Source organism: Bubalus kerabau, chromosome 5 (genome assembly GCF_029407905.1).
Source record: "Bubalus kerabau isolate K-KA32 ecotype Philippines breed swamp buffalo chromosome 5, PCC_UOA_SB_1v2, whole genome shotgun sequence".
Classification (NCBI taxonomy): Eukaryota; Metazoa; Chordata; class Mammalia; order Artiodactyla; family Bovidae; genus Bubalus; species Bubalus kerabau.
In genome coordinates, this window is record NC_073628.1 from 6,617,643 (window position 1) to 6,637,695 (window position 20,053).

Consider the following 20,053-nt stretch of genomic DNA (forward strand, 5'->3'; position numbering starts at 1 on the left):
GATCAGGGATTGAACCCATGTCCCCTGCATGGGAAGCACAGGGTCTTAACCACTAGACTGCCAGGGAAGCCCCTTAGTTTTTAACCTATGTCCTTTTTGCTGTTCCAAGATCCTATCTAGAATATATTGTATTTTGTCTTCATGTTTCCTTAGGCTCCTCTTGACTGTTGCAGCTTCTCAAACTTGAACTGATTTTGCTCACCCTTGATTTTGAGGACAACCAGGGAGGTTTATAGGGTTCAGTCAACTGAGCAACTGAACTGAACTGATTGCAAAATGATTGCCACAATAGGTTTTGCTAACAAACCAGAGAGGTTTTTAGATGGAACTCTAGTATATGTCTTGAGTTTATGATCACTTAAGATTCCAAGGTGAAAGATACAGTTCTCAGGCCTCTGCAGAACTTAGGAACAAAATTTCGTGGTAGAAATTGTTGACTTTCTACCCAAACTCTTGGGCTGATCTTCAGAAGTGGTCCTCTTGATAAAACATTTCTAGTATGTCTGCCATGTGTCTGACCCTGTACTTGGTTGGGGGCGGAGCAGGCACAGAGTCCTCTTAGGGTTCACAGGAATGAGCTCTTTCCCCTTTAGGCCGTGATGCCCGGCATGTGGGGTCTTAGTTCCCCAGCCAGAGATTGAACCTGTGTCCCTTGCAGTGGAAGCACAGAGTCTCAACCACTGGACCACTAGGGAAGTGCCTGTAGGCCAATTCTTTTAACTTGGAGAACAGATGCACAGGAAAGTTAAGGACAAGACTGCACCTTCCTGTTTCACCCAAGGATGTGTTCAAGGTGGGAAAAAGTCATCAGTTCAGTTCAGTCGCTTAGTCGTGTCTGACTCTTTGTGACCCCATGGACTGCAGCACACCAGGCCTTCCTGTCCATCGCCAACTCCCAGAGTTTACTCAAACTCACGTCCATTGAGTCGGTGATGCCATTCAACCATCTCATCCTCTACGTCCCCTTCTCCTCCTGCCTTCAATCTTTCCCAACATCAGGGTCTTTTCAAATGAGTCAGTTCTTTGCATCAGGTAGCCAAAGTATTGGAGTTTCAGCTTCAGCATCAGTCCTTCCAATGAATATTCAGGACTGATTTCCTTTAGGATGAACTGGTTGGATCTCCTTGCAGTCCAAGGAACTCTCAAGAGTCTTCTCCAACACCACAGTTCAAAAGCATCAATACTTCAGCGCTCAGCTTTCTTTAGTGTCCAACTCTCACATCCATATGTGACTACTGGAAAAACCATCCCTGGAATGTCTTCCTTCCCATAGAACCTCTGAAGTGCATGGCTTCAGAGCTGGAGGGTTTGGAGTAAGAGGAGGTTTTCAGAATTCTCAGTGTTGAGCTCTCAGTTCCTGGAATCCAGCCCGAGTTTTCACTGGATTGGGGTGGGGGCCTTCCCCACTTTGAGAAAGTAACTTGTGAGCCTTTTCAGTCACCATTGATTTCTTTTTTTTTTTTCCATCATTGATTTCTGATTCACTTTAATAACTTAGACCTTTCTGTGCTCCTCACCTTATAGGAGGCCCTATCTTTGGGAGGTCAGGGATGTTTCCTTTAACTCCATTTCATCTGCAAAGAAGCTGAGGCTCAGGTCACACTCAGCAAATAGTTGGTGGAGGTGGGATTTGAATCCAGGTCTGTCTCCTAATTTTCATTCCTGCCCCCACCATACTCTGTGGTTGTTGACCCCCAAGCTTGGATGAAGACAGTGTTTTTGTAAACCTTTTCTGTTGACTAAGTTATATTCTGCTCAGGAGTTCAGGGTCTGCTCTAGCTCCTAGACCTGGAGGGGAAAAGGCCCCTGCTCCCACCTAAGCCTGCCCTTCTCAGGGAATCTGGGATGGATGATTTGAGATGATGATTCATGGGCTCTGGGGGCAGAGGGGACAGGCCAGGGCTTGGACACAGATGATGTGGGGATGTCGCCCACCTGTGCCTCTCACTACCTGTGGGGGCAAATCCCCTTTTACCTCTGACCCTCAATTTCTCCATCAATGAAATACACCTGTCCAGAGGCTTTATTGCATTGAATAAGTGATATAAAAGTGTCAGCTGCAAGCTGCATGCAGGGCTTGTGGATAGGTGGAGAGGTTACCATCTCCAATGAGAAGATCTGGGGCCTTAAATCCAGGGAATTTGCCTGCGTATAGGGCCAGGCTGAAGAAAGAAACTCATGTCCTGAAACTTCACACTCATATCCAGGAAAATGCCTAGCTGGATCCCCTACCCACCCCAGACCTTTCTGCCCCCTTCCACACTGGGAGGACTGGAAGTCTAGACCAGAGACAAGACTCCAATGCCCTCTAGCACTGGACACCAAAGCATCTTGAAGTTAAGACATAGCGTCTGTTTCAGCTCCCAGCTCTTAGCACAGGGTGGACCACACGTAGAACACTTAGGTGCTGCGTGAATGAATGAATGAGTAAATGAATGAGTGAGTACATGAGTGAACAAAGAAATGCCAGGGCTGTCAGCGCATCTGAAGTTTCCCTCCCGACCCCCAGGCTCCTGTCGGGGCCTCTCAACCTTCTTGAATCCCCACTCTACCCTTTTCACAGAAGAGCTCGACACCAGGAGTACCAAAAAGGCAAACTGGACTTTATTATAAAGTTGGCTACAAAGTCACCGCAGCACCACGAGGTGGCCACCTGGGCAGGCCCAGGCAGTCGGGCAGCCGGGTGAGTCCCGCACCAGGTACACGCACTCGTGCAAGCACACGTGTGACGGCGGCAGGTCTGCCTTCCTCCATCGGAAAGGAACGTAGCGTCTCTTCGCGCCCCCCACCCCAGGCGCGGGGCGCAAAAGTCACAAGAAGAGCCGCCAGGGCGGCAGAGTCCATCGGAATTGAAATCCCGTTACTGGTGTGTAGAGAATTCTACGTGGGTGTCAAGAGCCCCTCAGGGCACAGGCTGGCCCGGATGGGCACTGCCTTTCCCCCACCAAGACCCAGGGGTGACTTGGCCCCCAGGAGTGGAGAACTGGCCCAGGCCCATGGGGCAGCGCGGGGCGGGGGAAATGAGACTCCCCCATTCTCCGCTTGAAATCCCATTCAAGGAAACTCACTACGAGTGAATACAGATTGAAATGGAAACTGGGATCGTTTGATGTCTCTAAATTTTAAAAAGAAGCTCCCCTCCCTTGTCCTCCCACCTCCCCCCCCCAAATCCTGAAGGGCCTGGGGAATCAGATCTATCCCCCTCTGGCCCCCAGAATCCCCCCAACAATCCCGGGGGGGTGGAGAACGGCTCCACGTCTTGATGACAATATGCCATACTTGACGACGTTAAGTCACAGACTTATTCAAAACGTTGGTTCCCCTCCACTTCCATCTGCAGAGAGAGAGAGAGAGAGAGAGAGATACAGTCAGTTAGGCTTATTAGGAGAGATATGCTGAGGGTGTGATGTATCATTGGCACATGGGATGGGCTTCAAATATCTTGGTCCCATGACTGATCACCAGAGGCTCAGCAGATAAAGGAGCAGTTTGGATGAATGGAGTGAAACTATGGCTGTGGTTTTGGAAAGGATGGAGCCATAGCAAGGACTCTCTCGTGGGGCCAAGGGCTGAGTCCCACTGTCTTTATCAAACTCCTGTCAAGTCTCACTCTGTATTCCCTTTAGGGGACACAGAATACTGGCACTAATCCTTCTTCCGTCAACTTGTTGTGTAACCCTAAGCAAGTTTCTTTAACTCTGGGACCTTGATTATCTTCATTTGTAAAATGGGTTGGGATAGCAGACCTAGGTCCCTCATAGAGTTAGGAAGCACCAACTATTATTCAAGATTCTTTTGTATTTTATCCCACACCCTAACCTCTGCCCTCAAGGCCTACTTATCCAGAACCTCCATATTATTTTCCATTAGTACTTGCTCTACACCGCAAGTGAAGTTATCCTAACAACTAGAATAATAAATATCTCACTAATAAAACTGAGGTACAGAGAGGGGAATTTACTTGTCTAGCTCCACCCAGCGCCTTGTTGACATGACAGGAACTTGAGTTCTTGAACATTCTGGCTGAACTCACCTTTATGGAAGCTGTCTTGAACTTGGCTCTGGAGTTGATGCAACTCATCAGTAAACCCATCGTAGGGGAATGCTGAGACACCTGTCTCAAAGGCGGTTTCATATGTGGCCAGGTCCTCCAGGAAGCTGCGGTCTTCTGGGGACAGGTTGTTGCAAGGCGATGGGGCCCCTCCTGGGACCGCTGCCTCGGGATCCTCAGACTCCCATTCCCCATTGGGGTCTGGGGTAGAGAGATCCATGAAGATGTCTTCCACGGGCGTCTCTTCCAGGAACAGATCAGGGTCAGTCAGGAAATCCAGATCCTGGCATTTCCAGGGTTTCAGTTCCAGGCTGAGCACAGGGGGACCAGCCCCCGACAGGGAAAGGTTAGAGTCCAGGGGCTCCAGCCCCCCAAGTGGTTCCAGCCCACCGGTGCCAGCCTCAGCCGAGAAGGGTCGGTCCATGCCCTGAGCCAACTGGCTGATCTGCTGAATGAGACGGTCTATCTCACTCTGCTCCTTCTCAGAATAGTGGAAAAAACTCTGCTTGACTGGCGAGGCCTCGGGTGTAAGAAGGCCTTCAGGCACCAGGGGGACATCCACAGAGAGGGGACCCCGGAGCTGGGCTAGGGCCAAGAGTGTGCAATCCCCATTACCAGGGCTGCTAGGACTTGGGGGCAACTTCTCATAGAGAAAACTGCATCCCTCCTGGGCGAAGTAAGTCTTGCTGGAATTGGGGCTCAGTTGTTCTGGGAAAGTCTGCCTGGGGCTGTTCAGGTGTGCTTGGAATGATGTGCTGGGAGAAGTTAGCTGCTCCTGGGCAGGGCTGCTCAGAGGCTCTGGGAAGGTGGCAGTGCTGGGAAGCAGCTGGTCTGGGAAGGTGGAGGTGCAAGGATCTTCATAGCTTCTGGCTGAGGTTTCAGTCAGTTGTCCTTGTAGTGGGCTAGTCAGTGGATCTGGGAAAGTTGCACTGTTGGGCGTCAATTGATCAGAGAATGTCATGGTGCTTGGAGTCAGCTGTTCTTGTAGAGAGCTGGATGGAGCGGGCATGTGGGTCTGGAAGGGCTCATGGAGGCTGAAGAGGAAGGCACAGCCTCCTGGCTGGTGGGGTGTGTAGGGTGGCGTGCACACAAGGTCCTTGCTCAGGTCTGCTTGAAGAGAAGGCTGAGGGCCTGATGGGAATGTCAGGTAACTGAAGCCAAGGTCTTTGGGTGCTTGGGGAAGCTCTTCCGATGTTGAGACAGCACCTAGCTCAGGAGCACTGGGGAAACTGGTGCTTCTGGGAGGCCCCATGGTGAAGAGTGGATTAGGGCTGGAGCACTGCTCCTGGGAGAGGATGTTCTCCGGGAATGAGGGCAACATGGTCGGGGTGCCCAGGGCATAGGCTGCCTGGGTTTCTTCAGAGTTCAACTGCTGGCGGAGGCTCCAGGCTTCCATGTCGCTGGAGGGGAAAGAAGAGGCAGCTGGTAAGGGTTTGGCGTCCATTCCCAGAGTTCTCTGGTTTGTATCTCTTCCTCCACCTCGGCTGCCTCCCAGGCCCCTGCCTTGCAGCTCACCTGATTGGGTAGTTATTGGCAGTAATGGGGCCCTCTGGACCTTCTGAATATAAAAGGCAGTAAATCCATGCCCAGCCTCCAGGCTTAGCCAGCAGTCTCACCACCATCTCTGCCTGAATATCTCCACTTTCAGCCACTGAGGGGAAAGAAGAGATGCAGAGTTAGAACAACCATCAGACAGCACCACCCAAACTCCCCCACTTGCTAACTGACCTCTCCACTGAATTAAGGTATCCATAACACCTTCTTTTCTGACTGCCCTCACCTGTACCATTCAACTCCCTATTTTGACCTCACCATGCAGAGTCCCCTAGTTCTGATTCTATTCTCACCTTGACTCCTTATCTTAGTGCTCACCCTATGGAATTCAAAACTGTGAGCCTCTGATATCCCCCCAACTTCAATCTTGGTCACAGCTCTTCTTGGTCAGATTTCCCATGCCCTTCCCCACTCCCTGTCTTTTTCTCAGCCTCTCTGGACACTCACACAAGCGGTAGTGTTGAGCAGAAGCGTGGCCCAGGTCCTCAGGGTGTAGCAATCCATACCATGACTTACAGAGCAGCTCACTGCGCTCAAAGCCCAGGTAGATTAGGACACTGGGAAGGTGAAAAGGATGAGATCAGCTTTCTGTTTTCCCTGCTTGATACCCAGTTATCTCCCTCCCCCACCCCCAGCTCTTCTACACCCTTAGATTTCATTCTCCCTGCCCCTGACTCCAGAAGCTAGGGTCCCCTCATTCTGACCTGCTTTTCTTCTGGGGTCTGAATACTCTGGGCTTACCTCTCTGAGATATCCAGAAGGGCCAGGTCCTTAGCATGACGACTCTGGAACATGGCGAGGAAGAGTGAGGCTGGGCCAGGACCAGGGCCAGGGCCAGGGCCGGGGCGGGGTCTTGTCTCCAGTGGAGCGCAGAAAGCTGTGAACACAGGATTTCCTGCCCAGTAGGCCCCAGGTGGGTGAGCGTGGAATCGACCTCGAATAAGCACCAGTTTGTTGCCTGCACTCTGGCGCCTGAGGGACTTGGAGGTGTTGAAGCGACAGCGGAAGAGGCGATCTGGGTGAGTGAAAGAAAAACTAGTGAGAACGTGAATGGCTGAGAGACAAAAATGGGAAGGAGCAAGGCAGCAGGACGGATATTGAACTGAGAAAGAAGGGTGTTCTCACCAGTATCCAGGGCAGAGGGCAGGGCGAGTTGCTGGCGCACAGTTAGGTGGTCAGCTGGATCAATGATGTCATAGATACTGTCACCCTGGGCAACCAGGTCCACCTAGAGAAAGGTAAAGGAGAGATGACCATTAGTGAAGGCAACAAAAGCCAGTCTTTGGCATAGAGCATCTTGTAGGGTATAACTCCCCCTCCCCAGTAATTCTCAGACTCTCAAAAGGGGGAAACTCATCGTGTCCCCATCTGCACTGCAGTCCAAGCTGAAAGGATCCTCAGCACTCACCATGGAGTGGCCCAGATGCTCGCTCACACTCTCAGACAGATATAGCAGCTTCCCCTCTGCTGTGAACACAAGCAGAAATCCAGGTAGTGCCGCCACTATGTCTTCAAGCTCTTGAGCTGAGAGAAGCCCTGTGGAGCCCGCCAGAGGAGTGCCTGAAGAGTGAGAAGATAGAGTGAATCAGGAGTAAGACTAGGAAGCAAAACAGAAGTGAGAGACTTTGGGATCGAGTTTCTCATGGACCTGCTTCTGCACACACCTGTTGACCTACTGCCCACAGCTCTTGCCCGGGGAACCTGTTGCTGGATCTCTCCAGCTAGCGAGCCCTTCGACTTCTAAGTCGGGGCTGAGGGTTTGGCGAATCTGTTTCAGGACCACGGACAGCGCTCTAATGCCTACCGAACGTTCAGCACCGCGGGCAGAGCCTTGCAACCCGGTGATGCTGTCAGCACCGTGGACAGCGCTTCACCGGCTGCAGATGAGCCCTTCCACGATAGCGAACAGCGGCTGTGCTTCCCCAGGCTTTGGCTCCGTCCCTGCAACTTCCCAAGCTCCCCTCCCCTGGCTCCCAGAGCGCTTCCGCGCCGGTAAGAACTGGGACCATTCTGTCCTGGCTCTCCTGCTCCCGTAAGTCTGACTCTAGGGATACTATCCACGCTCTCTAACATTTATTCAGTACTAAGGTGAGGTTTGGGCAGAACTCAGGAGGCAAAGTAGGAAGTCTTGAGTTCTCCAAGTTCCTTCTCAGCCTCAGCTCGCAGACACGCTTCCCTAGACCTGCGGCAGTCCCAGCGGGTTCCCTTAGCTTCCTTCTCCCTGAGACTTCCCAGCTCGAGTCTCAGCCCCGGTTTGCTCACCTCCAGCGAAGAAGACTCCCTTGCGAGTGTAGATGCAGGCAAGACTCATAATGTGCAGGTAGGACAGCCGGACCTTGTCCGCTTCGGCCAGCGGCAGCAGCTCCTTGAGGTTCCGGATCTCAGCGTTGATCTGGTCGCGGCGCGCCTTGGAGGCGCCCTTGGTGGAGCGGTACATGACTAGCGGCTGCGGAGCTCCAGCTCGGGCGCTCCGAACACCTGCGTTTCTGTCCCGACGCACCGGTGGCTTCCTCCTCCTTGCTTTCCCGTCTCTCGCTCAGGCTCTTTCTCTCTCTGTCTCCTCTCCTGGGCTCTGCTCGGTTGCGCTGCCCCTTTCGCCTGCCTGGTTCCGCCTTATATAGCTCCCGTCAGGCGTGGGGGGCTCGCTTTAGAGAAAGGGGGGGGCGGGAGGCTGGGCTAAGCAAGCTGCAGCGGGAGCGGCTGGCTGAGGTAGGGGGGAGCGCGCTCCTCCTCCCTCCCAGGCTTCCGACGTCATCCCGTGACGTAGAGCGAGAGCGGGAGGGGTGCCGGGGGGGGGGGGAGGGGGGAAACGGAGGCTGCGGAGGGGGGCCACGGCTGGCAGCAGCTCAGCCCAGAGACAGGCGCTGCTTTAGGAAGGCCTGAAAGGGGGTGCAAGGACCCAGGTGTCCGAGTGTATTCTGCTGAAGGGTCAGGGCCAGGGTTGAGGCTGTCTGAAGACCCTGGCAGGAGAGTCTGAAGAGGGCGGGGGGGGGGGGGTGCTGGGAGGGAGTGTGCCGGTCTGACAACGATTTTTCTAAGGAGGTAAGGGAATGGAGAAGAGCTGAGCGGTACGCAAATTCCCCCTCCTATTTGCCAAAGGTCGAGTTCGTCTGGGGCAGGGGTGGGGGCGGGGAAGGATCTTTCTTGGCCTCTGTAGGATAGGCCACAGCCAGGGTTTCTCTCTAGGGATGACTCAGTCTGGGATTCCCTTAGTCACTTTCAAAGAGCGAATCTCCTCCCCCTCCTTTCCAAACCCGAGGCTTGGTGATTTCGCACGGGGGGGCGGGGCAGGCGGGTCTCATGGGGGTCTAAGTCTCTAGAATGGATGGGGAAAGGGTCCTGAGGTCCTGAGGGGTAGGAACCAGCTGAATTTGGCCTTGGTTCTATTTTCCCACAGTCAATAATAGGAACACCTACACCAACGCAGCAGTCTGCAGTGACTCTCCGTTTCTCTGTCAACTAATTAACCTCAGCCACTGATGGGAGAAACTGAGGCAGGGTCCCAGGGCCTGGTGAGGATCTAGGTTTATCCCTTCCCCCATTGCCAGCCCCCAGAGCCAGCGGCTCCCCTCTCCCCGCCCCGATTGCAATCCTCAGTCTCCCCGCGGGCCGGGGGCGGGGGCGGGACCGGGGGAATCCCAGCTCCATATTAGGACAGGAATCCTCCGGCGGCAGCCGCGGCGGCGGCGGCGGGCGGGGCCTGACTGCCTCCGCACAGCTCCCGAGGGCTCCCCCCTGCCTTCAGCGGGGAGGATGGGGAAGCAGCAGAGACGCAAGGGGACCGTGCCAGACCCTCTGCGCGATCCATGCACATACCAGAGACCCCTTAACTCGGGCAGGCTGTCCACATTCCCCTCCAACCCCTGCTCAGTCATCGGCGGTAGGATTCCTTGCTGTCTCTCCTTCAACTTCCACATCCCACCCCTCGCTCCGCTCCAGATAGTTTCTTTATCTCACTGCCTGCTTGGTGGTCTATCTTGGCTTTGTGTGCCCTCTACTCCTCAAACGTTCCCCTTCTGCTCTCTCCAGTCTCTCTTCTTTGTCACCTTCGTATTCCGCATCATGTTGCTTTTGCCCTATCTCCCTCTTTTCAGCATGCATGGGGTTTGAAGGGTGCCTTTGTTTCCCCAATCAAAGGAGAAGGAAATAAGCCAGGGGACGTTTTATCTGAAATTGAGTTCTGTGGGATAGGAGTGTATGCGAAATCACCTGAGGGGCTGGGGATGAGGCCACTTAAAATTTGGGGGGAAGGGATTGGCCTGATTGTAGAAAGTTCCAGAGGAAGCATGGAGATAAACTTTGACACAAGGGGTCTTCACTCTTCATGGAAAAGGGTGGTGGCATGAGAGGTAGAGTAGAAGGAGGAGACCCAGGTGAGGAGAAGGCTGTCATAGAAGCAGGTCTCTGGGGCCCCCATCCTGATCTCTTGTGTATTTTGGCAGAGGTGGGGGCCATCCACGTCAACCATCCTGTATTCAGTGGCACAAATGAGATGGAGGGAAGGGGTATGACTGTCTGTCTACCTGCTACTATCTCTAACCCTATTTATCTGGGTGACAGAAAAAAGGTTCCTTCAGAAAGTATGTCTCTTCCACTTCCACCTCTGTCTGACCCCAGATGTACTCACATACCCCTCGATCAAGCTTCTATTTGGAAAAGCCCTTAAAGATCTCCTGAAGTAGGAAATGGCAACCCACTCAGTATTTTTGCCTAGAAAATCCCATGGATAGAGGAGTCTGATGGGCCACAGTCCATGGGGTCACAAAGAGTGGGACCCGACTGAGTACACACACCACCATTTATCTTTGGACCCCGTTCTTATATGAGAATCCCGGACAGGGTTCCTGTTTCCTCCACTCACTGGTCCTCTATCCTTGACTGAGAGACATTCTTATTGTTCCTCTCCATGCCGAGAGGTATCTATTGTTTGGTCCTGCTGGTCTCCACAAGCAGAGCAGCCCCGCGGTGAAAGAATGGCGCACTCACCGCTGTCCATGGTTCTGAATCATCACCAGCTATGTCATATGGACCATGGATGGGTCTGCCTGGGACGTTAGAACTTGAGTCCATACAGACTTCACAATGAGGACCCAACTGGCTGTCTCCGTCTCTACTGAGAATGAATAAGGGAGTGGACTGTGTGTGGGGCGGTGGCGGGGGGAGATTTCTGAATTGTAGGAATGAAGTAAGGGGAGGGAACTGAACTCGAAAAGAGCTCTTGGATTTTTCCAGAATGGACTGGAGATGGGGTCAGGGGAGGAACTCTGAAAGAGAAGAGCCTAGAAAGGGACAAGGGAGGGGGCTCATCCTAGTTCGCCCACTCTGAGTCAAGTTGAGAAGCTCTGTATGCCCGAATGTCTTCTCTCCCCAGGCCAACTCCCACTCCCTTTGCCTCCCACCTCCGTAAAACTATTTTTAACTGTGAAGAACCAAAAATAGCTTGGCAGCAGCTTCAGGCCGTGGGAGAGGAGCTATTTATATCACCAGTGATGGTTCCAAAATAGCAAGCAGGAGGAGGGGGGCGGCTGGCACGCTAGAGAGCTCCTGGCTGCTGCTAAAAATACTGGCAGTGTGAGTCATCCTGGCCTGGCTGAGTCACCCCACTCCCTCCCCAAGCAGCAGGCAGCAGCAACAGAACAGGCTAAGAATTGGAAGTCTGAGATGGGGGAGGTATCAGAGCCCATTGACTATAGGAAAGTGGGCAAGGAAGTGAATTGAGAGGGGGCTTTGGGGTGAGTTTGTAGAAGAAATAAAAGGAGCAGGAGCCACCCACGTGAACCCTCTATGTGAACCTGCAGAATTTCCAGCTATGCACGGCTGCTTAGTGATGCTCGGGCAATTGAAGGGAGGGAGCCAGGCTGTGAGAATGTGCATGTGTGTCTGTCTGTCCTTTTGATTGTGACTGTGTTTGTAGGTTTCTGTGTGCCTGTTTGCATGTGTCTTTGTAGCTGTGTTTCTGTAGACCTTTTAATCTGTGCATTTGCTTATGCCTGCATCTTTGTCTGTCTTTATTAAGAATGTCTATGACTTCCTGGGTTCTATGCAGTTCTATGTTTGTGCCTATATGTATTTATATGTTTCCAGCTTTCTGTGTGCCTCTTTGTCCATGTTTGTGGCCACCTCTGAGTTGGCTCTATGCCTTTCTCTCTCAGTATCTAATAATGTGTGTGGATTTATATGCATTCCTAGCCTCAGTGCCCCTTCTGTTGCTCAGATGTCACTTGTTGGGCTCTTGAACCATTTATGCCTTAACCACCTCTCTTCACCTAGCACCTTCCCTTCTTTCCAGCCCTTGGGACCCCAACCACTTGTGAAGGTCTCTGTTGCATACAATCTCTAGCTAAAAGGTGGAGGAAAGGAGCCCCATATGACCTCTCCCTTTTCTCTTGAACCATCCTGAATCGTCCCTGGCCTGCAGGAGTAAGTGGTTTTCCATCACTCCATATTTGGGGAACTGAGGGAAGAGAAGGGCTTTCTTTAGTTCTAAAAAAAAAATTTCTGGTGTGGGCACAGGCATGCGCAGCATGCACACACATACACAACTGAAAGAGAGAATGAGAGAGAAAAAAAATATCAAGGTCCCTTCTTTACTGAGACAAGCTCGCATCTGTTGCCATGGCAACCCCGCCCACTCCTTCCCCGAAAAATCACCAAGAGGTGATGGCATCGAGGAGGGATTGGTTGATTTTTTTCTTTATTATTTTTTCCGAAAAAGGGCTTTTTATAGCAAGAACAGGCCGTGAGATCCCTTGCCCATGTCTTATATGGCTTTATTGGGGACCTGGGCGGGGGGACATCACCCCTCAACCTCTATCAGAGAGAAGGTATAGCTTTTCCAGAGATACCAAGGAGGATGACCTCCTGGGAGGGAGTTGGAGGGTGAGTGAGGAGTCTGTTTATTTAAAACAGCATGGAGGCTCCTGGTTAAAGCTGCTCTTCTGGAGCCTCAGGGCAAGGATCTTGACAGAGGACTGTCAAAATGTATCCTGTCTGGCTGTGGACAAATGTGTCTAAGAGAAGGATAAAGAGAGATGGGGGGAGAGAGAGAATATATGAATGCATGAATGAGTGAATGAATGAGTCACTGGATGGGTCTTCAGGACACATGACAAAGTGCCAAAGGATACGAGCTATCAGTGGTGGTCAGGCCAGACAGGTAGACAAGATGCCTCAAAAGAGATCTATTATGGCAAATGGTGGTGCTGCCACTCACCACCAGACCACAGGTGTGCCTACTTGACTTGGACCCCAGGGCAATTTGGGACATAGCTGAAAAACATAGGGGAGAACTGAAGCTTATCTTTTCAAAGTCTAGTCCCAGCCTGAGTCTCAAATGCATCCTCTAAAGCCTGGCCACCAGCCACTGCAGCCACATCACTGTCTTGAGTGAACTGTAGCCTCCTGCCAAATGACTGGATGGTGGAAAGAAGGGATTCCTTGCTTCTTCCTGTGCTTGGCTTGCTGCATAAATGGGGTCACTTGGGGCTGGAGGCTGGAAAGCCAGACCAAGAATCTGATTCTAGAGAGAAACACCTCCTCCCTTCCAGCCAGCTGCTGCCATCCTCAACAGGCAAGGGCACGGCCTGAGGAGGGGGTTAGCTCTACTTGACATGGTGAAACAAAGAAATGAAAAGATTTGCTCGGATTTGCTCTGACCTATTAGACCTGTTCTCAGGACAAATCCAGTTGGTATTACTATACTCACTTCATAGATAGTGAAACTGAGCCTCAGAGACAATGATTTACTCAAGTCACACAGCAAGTTATTGAGGAAGCTGGGTCTTAACCCCAGCTCTCGTCCCCAAGTCCAGGCTCTTTCTCTCACACCTTGGGGTAGAGTTGAGGTCTATCTGACCTGCATGCCAAATATAACTCACTGAGTGCTTTTGCAAATAAAGTTTTATTAACATTCAATCCCTTGTTTACATACTGTCTTTGGCTGTTTTCACCCTACAATGGCAGAGTTGAACAGTTGCAACAGAGACCATATGGCCTGAAAACCTAAAATATTTACTAACTGACCCTTAACAGAAAAAAGACTTTCTTTTGGAGTAGAGGATGAATTCACACTAGGAATATTTTTGCTTGCCTCTCTCTCTCTCACCTAGAAGCTCTCTGGGCCCAGGCCATACTAAAATGTCATTTCATCTCCTTGCAGTCTTTTAAATGCTACAGAGCAGTAGCATCCCTATACTCCTTAAGAGTGAAGAGATTGGGAAGCCCTATGGGCTGGGTCCTTAGTAGCTTCTAGTCCCTCTGTAGTTGTATAGATGCAGCCTTCCCATGCAGGAGTGATGTTCCACATCCTATTCCCATGACAACATGAGTTGGAGTTAGCAATGAAGAGTCAGGACACCCATTTCATCCTAACCCAACCACAGCCTCAGGGCCTCATTTTGGGTGGCGATTAAGGTATTAACAGGAAGACAGGATGTGCTGGTGGGAGGGAAATGACAGGCCTGTGGAGTCTCAGGCCTCGTAGAGCCTCCAGCCTAACCCAGGGGAAGAATCTCTATACACTTTCTCAGAGAGATTTAGTAACTTGTGCAGAGTCAGACAGCTATGAAACAGAATGAGATAAATCCAGAATTCAAACCCAAATTTCCTGATTTCTACTTCTTTCCACTTTCAACTAGGTTGTTCTTTTGAATCCATGAGTTTGAAACCATGTGAAGATGAACAGCTTCCCAAGTACCACTCCCCAATCCTGGGTCTAGAGTCCACCCGTTTGCAGTGAAAACAATCCTCGTATAGGCTGGTTTGTGCAAAGGCTGCCTCTTAGCAGGCTGTTTTCTTTCTCTTAAGGTCCTTTCATTATGTTATCACTCCCCCAATTCTACTTGCCTAGGGAAGCATTCAGAACATTTCGTCTATTTATGGTTATGAAATCAACAAATCTCATGGGAAGAGGGTACATGCAGGCACCCACCCACTGAGATGGTCAGAGCCAGGTGAGTGGGCTGAGCAGAGAAGGTGAGGGGCGGGGAACCGTGGAGTGGGTTGGAAGCAGAGGGTGTAGCTCAGGTGGGAAAAGATGCAGCTTTCCCAGGCAAGGGCCTGAAAGCAGAGCCGAGAAAAGAGGGCACAAGCAATGCAGTGAGGAGCATGTAAGACCAGCCATGTTCACGTTGAGAAGGAAGATCCATCAACTAAAACTACTCTTTGGATGCAGAGAGGGGACCCAACGCTCCCCCAAGCACCAAGGAGGAGACAGGAGTGCAGGATGTCTGCCTTGCTCTCATGGAGCTAGAGCTGTGGGGGAGAAGACAGAGCCTCCACACATTCATGCATTAGTTCAGCCCAGTTTCAGGACCTTCTCCATCACCGCTCTCCAGCTGGTGAACTCCTTGTCCTCTTGTCCTTCGGTTGGATCCAGGACCTCTCCTCGATGCCCTTCACGACCCTCTTCCCCACCAGCCTCTGTGCCTGGGCTCCGTATTCTCAGCATCCAGCACAGGGTCCCGCCCACAGCAGCGCCTCGGGTATGTCATTCATGCACACACATCTGAGGGCTGAGTTTGTGCCTAAGCTCTGTTCTAGGCACTGGTGATGCAATGGTTTAGAAACACAATCTTGGTCTTCACTCATGGAGCATCCAGACTGGTGAGAAAGTGAGAACTCGATCAAGCCATTTAGGTGGAGAGACTGCTGTGAAGGAGGCATGCAGGGTGTTTGGGAAGAGCAAAATGAGGGATGACTGAGCCTGGGAGCCTGGGGTGTCTTCCCAGAGGAGGTGTGATTAGGCTGAGTTGCCAGGTCTCAGGTGACTGGCTGACCAGGTTCCGCTGTGCTGAGTGGGTGGGGTGGGCAGACTGCAGCATCACAGGACACTTAGAGGGACAAGTGGCATTCAGCCACTCGAGCCACAGAGGAAGCCAAGCAAGAAGCCACCCAAGCCTGGGGCCATGTGTGCGTATGCACAGCGTGAAGGTGCTGGGGGCAGCTGCTCTTAAGGGCAGCTGATCCCCACTTTGACCAGGAAGTTTGACTCCCAGGGCAGGACTGAGATGAAATGGCTCAGTCTTGAGCAGAGGGGTCTGTGGGCAAAATGCCAATAAATTCTCTGTGGAAACACAGGTGAGTGGGAGGGAGCCTGAGGCTCAGAGAGGCAGGAGAGGGTGGAGGCCAGGAGTCAGGCTCTGGAATGAGACACCCACTCAGTCCTGGCTCCTCCACATTGGGCAAGTGAATCAACCTCTTGTGCCTCAGTTTACCTATCTGCCAAATGGGGATATGAGGAGAACAGTAGCATCTACCTCAAAGAATGATGGGGAAATTAAATGAGTTAAATCCTTAAAGCACTTGGAATCATGCCTGGCATACAAAAGGGGCACAATCAGTGTTGAAGGATGGAATCTCAGTCACTGTTAGCTTCATGAAAATAAGATTTTGAACAAGGTTCTGGAGAGAGAGCAGGGCCGGTTCTGGAGGTAGCACATGCCCTGGCAGTGCGAGTGTGGGGACAGGGCCTGGACACCCACCGGATTTTCACAGCCTTGGCTCAGCTGGGTCTGAGAGCACCAGCTGGGGTGGGGCAGGCTGGGGGCTGCAACAGCTTCAAAGAGAAGCAGAGGAGATGACAGCTAGAGGCCCGGAGAGGTCTAGGGAGGCGCACAAAGTCCTCCTGGGGCTCCGGCTGGTCCCAGTGCGCTCCTTCCCTGGGCTGGCCCCTGCACAGCTCAGCAAGTTCAAGGACAGAGGCCCTGCCTGCGCTCAGTGGCCAAGCTCTCCCTGCCACTTTCCTGGAAGTCAACCTGACCGTGTTCTTCCCCAGCTTAAGGTCCTCATGGCTGCCATCTCTCCCTGTTACTAAAGGTCCTCCTGGGCCTCACACGGCTTCTCCCCACAGATGCCTAGGCCACTGTAGGCTCCAGGTTCAAGGGTTTCCTTGTTATCATCTCATGCATCTTGTAACATGAGAGTTTATGGATGTGACACTTACCTATGCCTTATATACCTAATCATGCATTAGCTCATTCACACACCTCACAGGGGCCCAGTGACACCCAGGCTATTGTTATTTCCACTGGAACCTGGGCTCAGCAGAGAGGAAGTCTGCAGGGAGTGTCCCATGAAGTCTCAGGAGAGACTGATGGGATTCAAGGCTGGGGTGACCATGGAAGAGCAGTAGGTCTGGGCCCAGGCTAGTGACAGAACAGAAGCCCTAGGAGCAACCCAGAGACCACCCAAAGCAGAAAGAATGATGACCCCCACCCCCTGGGAACCTGGAAGTGCAGGGAGTTGGTCAAACCATGGCAAGAAGTGGGTAGCAGCAGTTATGGTTTATTGACAGAGAAGCTTCTGGAACCAGGAAAAGATGAGCCCTAGATGAATGGGGAGGGGACACCAGGAAGCTTTAGGAGAAAGGACCACCTTGTTGAGGAGAAGGCTCCTGACTCACCCAGTGCAGAAAGGGTGGGCTGGAGGAGCCTTCTCCAAGGATTTGAAGGTCTGGGATGACTTGGAGGTGGGCTCAGTGTAGATGTCAGTGGATCATGTTTGATGCAGGGGAAAGAGTCCTGGACAGGAGGGTCTGGAGACATGGGTTCTGGTCCTAGCTCTGCCACCAGCCTACTGGGGTGTTATATAAGCCCCATTAGTTCCCCTATTTGCAAAATGACAGGTGAGTGGGTTGAACCCCTCGGCTTGGAAGGGCCTTCCCATCTCTGGTACTCTGAGCATCTCTGGGCCCAGGGCCCAGCTGGCCAGTGCCTCTCTGGCTTTGCAAGTCCAATGCTGCTGCCCTGAGGCCCAGCTTCAGGTGGGGATGAGCCCATGTGCCCAGGGCCAGGGTCTGAGTGGACCTGATGTCTACCAGAGGACCGAGTCCTTGGCCTTGGATGATCAGGGTCATGCTGGGCCCTGCAGACCTGGCCCCTGTGGATATAGGGGGGCAAGGGAGGTGGAGCCAAGTACTGGTATGGTTTTCCTTCTTCAAACCCAATCCACCAGGGGCCATTCTCATAGGTCTGTGCTAAGAGCACTAGGGGACTCACCGTTGGGGGATCCGATAGGTTCCAAGGGGTATAAAACAGACCCCAGGTCATCCTCGGGTGGTCAGCACAGCCTGTGGTTGAAGCAACTACTACTTCCAGTATTGTTTAGCTTCAGTCTGGTGGGAGGAAGAAAGTCCCCCTAGAAGTGTCCCGCAAACCAACACAGAGAGCATCCACAGACTGGCAAGGGACCCTGCTCAGAGGATCCCAGACTCACAACTTAAGTTGGGGCCCCTCAGAGATCATCCACCTGGAGCAACTCAGGTGGAGCAACACAGCCCATCCTTAGTAGAGGGGAAGCCTGAACCAGGAACCTGAGTCACAGTACAATGACCTTCCGAGCACCTCTCAAAGGCTGGTCTCTCAGATCAAGGTGGAGAGAGCGAGCCTGGGCCAGGAGGCAGGGTTCTGGGTCTTAGTCTCAATAGCACACTGACTTGCTGTGTGACCTTGGCAAATAACATCTCTTGGAGGGCTGCCTCAGTTTCCCCTTCTGTGCATTGAAGGTGTGGCCCTGACAATGGATGCCCCTTGGAATAACCATTTAAGTCCAGGGATAACTTCTCCAGAACATGAACCTCTCTTCTTTGCCAGACTTGGTGCTCACCATTGGGCTGGATCATACCCGGGGTATGACCTTTGGGTCCCCAGCCCTGGTCCAGAGTAGGGACCCAGAGATGTCTGGAACCTACGCAGCTCCATGAATACTTGGGCATGGTCAAGTACTTCACAGCTGTCTTCAGTGTGTCCTGGTCAAACACCCCTGCAGGTGTGGCAGAGAGAATGTAGGCATCATCAGGATTGGGTGGGAGGAGTTCAAAGAGCTGGGTCCACAGGGCTCTGGGGACCCCAGCCACAGCTTGCAGGCCATGCCTCCATCCAGAAGCCAGCTATAAGCAGTATGGGGAAAGCCTGGCTCCAGAAAGTTCCAAAGAGCTGGTGGGTTGCCAGAAGCTTCTGATGGCAGCGGATGTTTGTAAGCAGCCACCTGGTTGTTTGGTCATGGAGTCCACGGGATCCAGAAGCCTGTCCGAAGTAATCATCCATCCAGAAAGTCTACCTAGGTCTGGACTCTGCTGGGAAAACAAAGCAGCTGGTGCTACTGCCGTGAGAGTTGTCTGTCCCCTCGGTTGGGTACAGGGCAGGAACTGGAGACTGGCACACCGTGCCAGCTGTTTTCCACATTAAGCCCCGGGGGAACGACTTTGGCTAGGAAGTTAGCATCCCTGGGCTCTGGCCCATGTCATCCAGGAACATGCCTTGTGACCTTGGGCAAGTCCCTACACTTCTCTAGGCCTATTTCTCTTTCAGTCTAATGAGAGGGTTGGAGGAACTGCTGAGGGTCCTTCCAGCTAGGATCCTAACCTGACCTCAGGCTGTCCCCAAGGAGAAAAAGACTAAGGCAGGCAGCTGGAGGCAGCGTGGGTCTTCAGAGACCCAGGGTGGCCCAGCCAGCAGCGAAGTCCTCACCTGGCATTTTCACTCAGTGGCCTTGTCCAGAGAGGATCCTCAAACGCTCTAGGCCTGGCGTTTTGTTTCCTTCCAAAGCTCCTATGGAAGGAGAGTCTGCCTGTTTGAGGGAGATGGAGAGTGGGGGGCGGGGCTGGAGGGGAGGAGGCAAGGGCAGGCCCTCCTTTCTCCAAGGTTGGAATGTCCCCAAAGTGGGTTGAGGGCGCTAAGATTGGGGAGCGGGTGGGGCACGGCCCCGGAGGCTTCCCGGGCCCAGGCCCCGGGGCTCGCGGCTCGGGGGTGGGGGCAGCTCTCGGGCTCTGGCTGAGCCGCCACTCCGCCGGTTGCCTTTAAAAGGCGCCAGCGCGCGCGCATCAGCAGAAGGGCTGCGGCTCTCTTCCAAAATAGGCAAGAACTGGGAGGCCGCGAGAGATGAGCTGCGAGCATCGCAGACGTCACCCGGGGCCTCCCTCCCCACCGCCTGCATCAGGTCTCCATAGCAACGGCGTGCCGCGGCCGCAGATGAATGAGCTACAGCTAAGAGAGGAGGAGCGCGCGAGCTCCGTCTCTCAGGCGTCCAGGCGGAGAAACTGCGCCAGGAAAGGGGTTGCAGACCCGGCGCGGGGAGGAAGGGGGCGCCCTCGTATTCAAACGACTTCAAGACCCATTCATTCCCTCCAGATTCTACTATGTCTTGGGAACGCGGGCGCTACTCAGTCCATTCAGGGACGCCTGATCCTTTTGTTCAGACGTCCTAGGCTCCCAGGGTTCCCCTTTACCCTCATCTACCCTCTCACCCGTCACCTCTCTTCTGCGTCTCAAACTCTGCGGAAAATCGGACATCGTGTGGCTTAGCGCCACTGCGTGGCGGGTAATGTCGCTGCGTCTGGCGTGCTGTGGCTGGGGTCTCGCCGTCTATGTCGCCCTCTGCCGTTTGTGAGAGGGAAGAGCATAAAAGATCTCAGTCTTCAAGACCCCAGTGAAGCCACTACAGAGAACAGCA

At 52.8% G+C, this 20,053-nt stretch overlaps 1 protein-coding gene and 1 long non-coding RNA gene across 2 annotated transcripts; both read right to left on the bottom strand.

Moving 5' to 3' along the window:
- Positions 1-2,584: 2,584 nt before the first annotated feature.
- NPAS4 (neuronal PAS domain protein 4) lies at positions 2,585-8,042 on the bottom strand. Its single transcript, XM_055583320.1, has 8 exons — positions 7,868-8,042; positions 7,014-7,165; positions 6,731-6,833; positions 6,347-6,620; positions 6,053-6,162; positions 5,567-5,702; positions 4,034-5,451; positions 2,585-3,334 (listed from the first exon to the last, which is right to left on the bottom strand). The coding sequence occupies exons 1-8, from the start codon at positions 8,040-8,042 to the stop codon at positions 3,306-3,308; spliced, it is 2,397 nt and encodes a 798-aa protein (XP_055439295.1). The 3' UTR covers positions 2,585-3,305.
- Positions 8,043-16,945: 8,903 nt separating this feature from the next.
- On the bottom strand, positions 16,946-20,053 carry LOC129653583 (uncharacterized). Its single transcript, XR_008715171.1, has 3 exons — positions 19,848-20,053; positions 19,072-19,171; positions 16,946-18,674 (listed from the first exon to the last, which is right to left on the bottom strand). It is a non-coding gene; the product is annotated as an uncharacterized LOC129653583 (long non-coding RNA).